The sequence below is a fragment of the Gadus chalcogrammus genome, chromosome 8 (assembly GCF_026213295.1).
Source record: "Gadus chalcogrammus isolate NIFS_2021 chromosome 8, NIFS_Gcha_1.0, whole genome shotgun sequence".
In the NCBI taxonomy this organism is placed as follows: domain Eukaryota; kingdom Metazoa; phylum Chordata; class Actinopteri; order Gadiformes; family Gadidae; genus Gadus; species Gadus chalcogrammus.
In genome coordinates, this window is record NC_079419.1 from 5,964,144 (window position 1) to 5,971,643 (window position 7,500).

Below are 7,500 nucleotides of genomic sequence, written 5' to 3' on the forward strand. Positions count from 1 at the left end.
AACTACAGTTACCAGCAGCCATTAGAACTACAGTTACCAGCAGCCATTAGGACTACAGTTACCAGCAGCCATTAGAACTACAGTTACCAGCAGCCATTAGAACTACAGTTACCAGCAGCCATTAGGACTACAGTTACCAGCAGCCATCAGGACTACAGTTACCAGCAGCCATAAGAACTACAGTATACCAGCAGCCATTAGGACTACAGTTACCAGCAGCCATTAGGACTACAGTAACCAGCAGCCATTAGGACTACAGTAACCAGCAGCCATTAGGACTACAGTAACAAGCAGCCATTAAAACTACAGTAACTCAGAGCTTCATAAACTAGCGGCCATCAGAACTAAAGTGACTAGAAGCAATTTCGCCAAAATTTTGATTTGTCGCTAACAAATAACACAGCTGTGCTCAAAGAAAGGAAATACCAACTTGCGACTAATTGCTTAAGCAAGACTTTTTGAATACACAGCACACAGCACTATAACGTTTGAGATTAAATATGGAGGATTTCTCACCGGTCCCATCTAATCTTCCCTTTAAACCAGAGTGAGGTGCAGCTGGTGAGGTAGACCTACCTGTACAGGTGTCTTCGTTTGGGGTCGTCCTCTGTGCTCAGAAAGTATCTAGAAAACAACAACAAGAACACAACCCATTGGTGCGCTCCATCCTGCCGCCCGTTGTGCCTGCGGTGTTAGGTTAAGCTGTGGGAGATGAACGCCTACATGAGGTTCTCGTGGTGGTTGTAGGCCAGGATGGTGTCCACGTCCCAGCCCCCCGAGGTCAGGGACTGGAGGATGTCGATGCTGGAGTTCGGCTGGAGAAGGGTCACAAAACATCCACGTTACAAGTGTGGTTAAGTGCGTGTTTGTGTGTGTGTGTATGTGTGTGCGTTTATGTGTGCTTGTTTCTCTTATAATATTTTCTTCTTTTTTTTTAGTGCTGTCAAGCGATTTAAATATTAATATAATCGCATTAATGTCATAGTTAACTCACAATTAATCGCGAGTATTCGCGACTAATCGCAAATCTTTTTTCTAGGCTAAATATCCCTTGATTTCTTTGTCCCATTAATTGTTCTCATTTTAAAGCTCTTATGAACATGGAGAAGTGCATCGGCTTGCCTTGTGCAAATGTTTTTGTATTGATAACAACATTGGCATATACTGAACAAAACAGGACGAAACCAAAAAAATGCCTATAGTTCAATTAAACGCTGAACATACAAACATACTGCCTTGAACATAGCAGTCAGGCTACTCCTTCTTCTTTGTTTTGAGGCAAAAAAATTAACGCCGTTAATATTGGTTTGCGTTAACGCCGTTAATAACGCGATTAACTGTCAGCACAATTATTTTTATATTGCACTGATGAAGAAGCCTGAGACTCAAGAATTACATTGCCAGCGACTGCTTCTGTAATTGTTGTGCATATGACAATAGACCATCTTGAATCTTGAACCTTGAATCTTATGTGTGTGTGTGTGTGTGTGTGTGTGTGTGTGTGTGTGTGTGTGTGTGTGTGTGTGTGTGTGTGTCTGTGTGTGTGTGTGTGTGTGTGTGTGTGTGTGTGTGTGTGTGTGTGTGTGTGAGAGTCTGTGTGTTTGAATGTGCAGGCACGTGTGTGTGTGTGTGTGTGTGTGTGTGTGTGTGTGTGAGAGTCTGTGTGTTTGAATGTGCAGGCACGTGTGTGTGTGTGTGTGTGTGTGTGTGTGTGTGTGTGTGTGTGTGTGTGTGTGTGTGTGTGTGTGTGTGTGTGTGTGTGTGTGAGAGAGTGTGTGTGTTTGAAAGTGCGGGCACATGTGTGTGTGTGTGTGTGTGTGTTTGAATGTGCGGGCACATGTGTGTGTCTGTTTGAATGTGCGGGCATGTCTGTGACTGTGTGCGTGTGTTTGTGTGTAAGAGTGCGTGTGTTTCAATGTGCGTGCAAGTGTGTTGCCATCCTCCCATTCTCGTTCACTAACAAGCAACGAGCAACGCCAGCTGGGCCACATCGCTGCTACAATATGATGAGCATGCAGGGTGTGTGGGTGGGGGGGGGGGGGGGGGGGGGGGGACCTCATGAGGGTACCTTAGAGCTGGACATGGATATGTGGAAGAACTTCCCGCGACCACCCTGGGGGATGGCCCGGGTCAGGAAGAACTTGAACCCGTCGTGGGAGAACAGCGGAGCCTCGTTCTGCCAACAACGGAAACCAACGAGGGGATAACAAGAGACGGAGTGGGTTATGTGTGCACACGCTGTGTGTGCGCTGGTGTCGGTGCTTGTGTGAGCCTGGTTTAACTAGAGTGTGGAAGTCCAAAGAGGCGGGTGGGAGAGTTGTAGAGGAGCGCGTGAGTCACCTACCTGCCGGTGCAGCCAGCTCTCGCTCTCATCTTCGTGTTTCTGCGAAAAAACATAAAAAACATAAAAAGGCTTTTGAAGTGGAGTCGGAATCAAAGCCACGCCGGAGGTCCAGCACTTCTGGGTGTAAATCAGGAACGCTCGCACACGCAGGGATTGGACCAGGTGGAATACACATGCCATGAGTGGAAAGTTACAACGTCTAAAATATAATTATTCATTGGATGTCAAATTACTTTTTAAATACATTGATGTCTTTCAATGTATTTGATGTGCATTATCTGACACTAACTGTTACTAAACTTCCGTTATGAATCCTGGTGAATATTGTTTTTCCTAGAAATATTCCCCAAATATAATCGTATAAACACCGCAGAGTAAGTCAGTAGAGAGCGTATGTGCGGTTAACAGCGCTTGTGTCGCTGTGCCCACCTTGATGCAGACCCCCGTGGTGGCCTCACACAGCGTCAGGATGGAGTTGTTCTGCGCGCGGTTCAGCCAGTTCACCGCCAGCTTGGTGCTGGAGGTCCACTTCACCATGGTGATGTAGTACTCCCTGCTGGAGGAAGCCACAGGCAGGACGACATGAGCACCGCTGTCGGCCCCCCCCCCCACCCCCCCGCGCAGACTCAGTGTCCTGGCCAACCAGAGGAGAGAGGAGGGGGGGGCTGCCGACGGTGGTCATCGCTCACCTGATCCTGGGGTCTTCAGGTTTGACCATCTCCACCGTGTGAAGGGGTCCGTTCAGACTCACCACCAGCAGCTTGATGGTGGGGTTCCCCTCGCCCGCCTGAATCCAGTCCGCAGGAAGGAAAGGGTTAAAATGACAATAGTAATAATAATAATAATAATACATTTAATTTAGAGGCGCCTTTCAAAACACCCAAGGTCAATAAACCAGTAGTAGTAGTAGTACAGTCCACGGAAAGGCTGGGTAAACCCTAGCTCGAGAAGGAAATGATAATATTACAGTCTACTAAAAGGCAAGAGTGAAGGTAGTTCAAGCAGGAGAAATTTTAACTACAGAACCGTTTTCAACAGCTTTCAACAATGAATCAACAGTGATTTGGGGGAGTACTGACCCTTCTAAACCTCACACCCTCTACTTTTGTTTTTGTTCAGTTTTCCGGTGCTCAGGCAATTGCCGCCACTACTCCTCAATTGGTGGCAGCTCCGATATTAACTGTAATGCTTTGTTTGTTCTCCGCCTCGCTGGGTAGAACAATAATAAAATCACATCAACGGCGGCTACACCCACCAATGAGTTGTCCTTTATCAAATGCCAAACTCGTTTGTAGCTCTGTTGCCATGGCGCTTGGTTATCGATTATTGAACCATCGACTTGAGGGTAAAAAAAAAGGTCAGGCTGATCACGGGGGTCTCTGATGCAAGCATCAATCGTTAAACAAGTCTCTGCTCACAACACTGACAGAAAACATAACAGGGGGCTGATACTGGCTTAGAACCCCCCCCCCCCCCGTCTAAAGTGTAGCGACCTGTAGATGGCAGCACACCAACTCGACCGACCAGCGGTCGGATGTGTGTGGCCCTTTAAGGCCTGCTCAGGGTGCTGAGGTGTGTGGGCGGGGGGACTTGCCTTGGGGTAGTGGTACTCCATGCCGTTGGGGTAAGGGCCCCCTGTGAAGATGGGGACCTCCATCTTGGGCACCAGGGTGTCGTTGATGGTGGTGTAAGCCAGCCGGAGTCCATCGGGAGACCACCAGTGGGCGATGTGGGTCTTGAAGATCTCCTCTGTGACGGGACACAACATAGGTGGACGTCCCCCCTGAAGAACCAGGTTCATGGAGGATGTGGCTCATAGCGTGGTGGCTGGTGGGTGGATTCCCGGTCGAAAGGTAATGGGTGCCCACTGTCCGCAGACGACCAATTGTAATTGATGAGCAAGTATGTATCCGAACTAACTGCACTTTAAGGTGTTTTGGACAATAACAATGTCTGCCAAATAATTGCAGAGAATAATTTGTCATTTTGTACCTCTAAATCTCAGTTAGTATCTTATACATTGTATGAACACCCAAAAGGTGGCCAAAAACAATATATCCCAATTGTAAACGACATTGTGCATCCACTTGTGCAGCCCGTTTGCAGCCCGTCTTTATACAGCTGTGATCAAGACAGAGCTGGTCTCCGCCCCAGACAGCATCTGTACAGAAACAACTCTTAAAACAGCCCTCCGTGCCTGATATACAGTCCCCATTAGGCTCCCCGTCACTAAGCAAACACAGGTCCATTATTCATGGTTAACTCGGACACTGTGTGAGTTATGCTCAGCGCTGTGCCAAGCAGGTAAACCACACCGGGGAGCCTCCTGTCTGCCTTAACCAGGCCCCTGTAATTCATGTTGTGCACGCAGCACAGCACACAACAGCAGCAGCAGGCCAACGCAAAGTTTAAAGGCGGATAAACGTCTGCACAAAGTTAAAAAATGTTTAAAAAAACGAGACAAAGAAGAACACAACATATGAACGAAAGCAAATTTGGCATCACTGTGTTAAAGTGTGGCGCGTCACAACTTATTATATTTATTTTTATGTGTTAATACCTGTTCCTGGGGCGTTTTTCTTTACCCATCATGCCTTGTGTCACACAACGCCACTCAGTCCTAATGAATGTAAGCCACACTCCCCGTCCAGAGCCATACCAGGTGCGGTCGAGTTAATATTACATGGGGCTGCCACAACACACGACCGCTCTATAAAACACCAAAGAGACGATCTGTCCTTAAACTAATTATTGTTGTATACTGTTCTGTGCCTTCTGCAACGCAGCAGAAAGCCACCAGCCACCAGTGTTTTTAATCACCCCTGGGGGGGCTGAGTGGTGGTGGCTGGGGTGGTGGTGGGGTTGGTGGTGGGGGCGGCGCTCACGCAGCATATCTGGAGCTGTCGTACCCAACCCTGGACGGCTCACATTGTCCTAATGAGCTGTCACACCCAGGGATCGCTTTGAGGGCCAACGTGGTTTACTATTTTAATAACGACACTAGTTAAACCGTCTGGAACAGGGGAAGCATGGTGTGTGTGTGTGTGTTTTGGCATGTGTGTGTGTGTGTCTGTGTTTGTTTGTGTGTGTGTGTGTGTGGGGGGGGGGGGGGGGGGGTTGTGTGTGTGTATGTGCTTGTGAGTGTGTGTCGGTCTGTTTCTGTGCCATGAAAAAGAACATTGAAAATGTTGTTTTCATTGTTGTCTAATTCTGAGGTTTGATGTGTTCGTGTATCTGCTTGAGCAGCTTGTCTTGCGGTTATGGTGCGACACTAGGCCAACAGGGGGCAGAGGAGAGCCACGTAAGAGCCTGTGGCACACTGGATCACTGAGCGCAGGTAAACTGAGACGCTCTGACCGCGACCATGCCCTGCCTGATCTGCCTCAGCAAACCACCACATTTCTGAATGGATTCACTTTAAAACGTGGCGATCCAATCTGGGTTTGAACTACCAGAGATGAAGGGGGGCTGAGGGTTTAAAGGTGAATTGACGAGCAATCATCAGTGAGGGAGGATACTTGAGAGAAACTGAATGATGATGATGAGGTATAATTCAATTTGGATTCAGCAATCATAGGAGCATCATCAAGGACCTTGTAAAGGAGCAACAGCCTACAATTAATTGTGCAATTTATTTATATATTTTTGCACTGACAGCGAAAGGGCCACACCAAATTGGTTTTGAATTATTTTCTGAAGGTCAAATTAAATTAGGGGGGAAAAGGGTTAGGTTATAGCTGGAGGAGATTTACTGCAGCGAACAGGTATGGGGGGATGACAACTCCTCTACACACACAAGGGCACACACACACACACACACACACATACACCACAAACATTTGCCCACACATTCTAACGCACACACATGTGCCCGCATATTCAAGAACAAACACTCTCACACACACTCACACACACACACACACACACACACACACACACACACACACACACACACACACACACACACACACACACACACACACACACACACACACACACACACACACACATACACAGCAATCTTGAGCTTTTGTTCTCTGCAGCTTGGTTAGAGCAGGTAAACAGACGTGGGTACAGCTCATTGTGAGGAGACAGACTCTATAATAGACGCGTGTAGGATACATATGCACACATGATTGTTGCCTTGACAGCACCTGCCTGCTGATACACAGGCCTCATTAAATAACCTGCAAATACCTTGCGATGCCTGTCTTCCAAAATACACACGCACACACACACACACCCACACACACACACAGACACACACACACACACACACACACACACACACACACACACACACACACACACACACACACACACACACACACACACACACACACACGCACAGAATATTTTAAACTTCACCATAAGATAAAGATATGACAGCTCTATCACTCACCCATTCATAGATGGTCACAATGGTAACACTGCACCCTATGGCTGGTGTTCTGTGTTGGGGTTGAACCCTATAGTTGTGAGTCCGTGCGAAATCCAGGGAAAAGGTCTACCTACCCTCTGACCAGTATAACAGGACACCTACCCTCTGACCAGGGGAAAGGGCAAGCAAGCAACGCTGTCTCTAAAGAGTCTGTCGTGCCCGTGTTTAAACTACAGAACACATTCAGACTCAAATGTGCAAATACAATTTTATATCTACGGTATATATAATTCTCCTCACCTAGCTGCTTCGCTGAGCTGGAGGTTCTCTTGGGTCTGATATGAGTAATGTGCCTTCCTGTTCATCAGCCATCATTAAGACGTTATTTCTGTCTCCATCATCATTTCTTAGGTTCATATTTGGTCAAATGAGATTGCATGCTAAAATTTGAATGTCGATTCCTTTGTTGACATTCCCGCTGCTACAGAATGGAGGCTGCATATCAGACAGGACAAAAGGCTGTGATGGAGTGCACTTATTAGGAGCTATTTAGGCTTTGCTATCGATTATATTGAGAGGCTGCCAAATGAACGTAAGCGCTTAATGACCGTCACGAAGAACAAAAGTGTCCTCCTTTAACATATACACGCAGCCATCCACACGCAGGCGTCAACATCATCTGACCGGTAGGCCTGTACCTGTGAACGTGGGCCAACGCTCTTTAGACCCCGACCACTCTGTGTCCAATATCCGGGCGGAATCTGGCTTAGGAGGT

The 7,500-nt window shown here is 47.4% G+C and overlaps 1 protein-coding gene across 1 annotated transcript in view; it reads right to left on the reverse strand.

Annotated features, from left to right (window-relative positions):
* LOC130387680 (dipeptidyl aminopeptidase-like protein 6) overlaps positions 1-7,500 on the reverse strand; it is a 50,593-nt gene that overhangs the window by 6,780 nt on the left and 36,313 nt on the right. The window contains exons 9-15 of the mRNA XM_056596883.1: positions 3,939-4,093; positions 3,034-3,131; positions 2,774-2,897; positions 2,345-2,383; positions 2,069-2,176; positions 724-815; positions 577-624 (exon numbers count right to left, since the gene is read on the reverse strand). Of these exons, the coding sequence (XP_056452858.1) occupies positions 577-624; positions 724-815; positions 2,069-2,176; positions 2,345-2,383; positions 2,774-2,897; positions 3,034-3,131; positions 3,939-4,093 (664 nt within the window). The remainder of the gene's footprint in view (positions 1-576; positions 625-723; positions 816-2,068; positions 2,177-2,344; positions 2,384-2,773; positions 2,898-3,033; positions 3,132-3,938; positions 4,094-7,500) is intronic.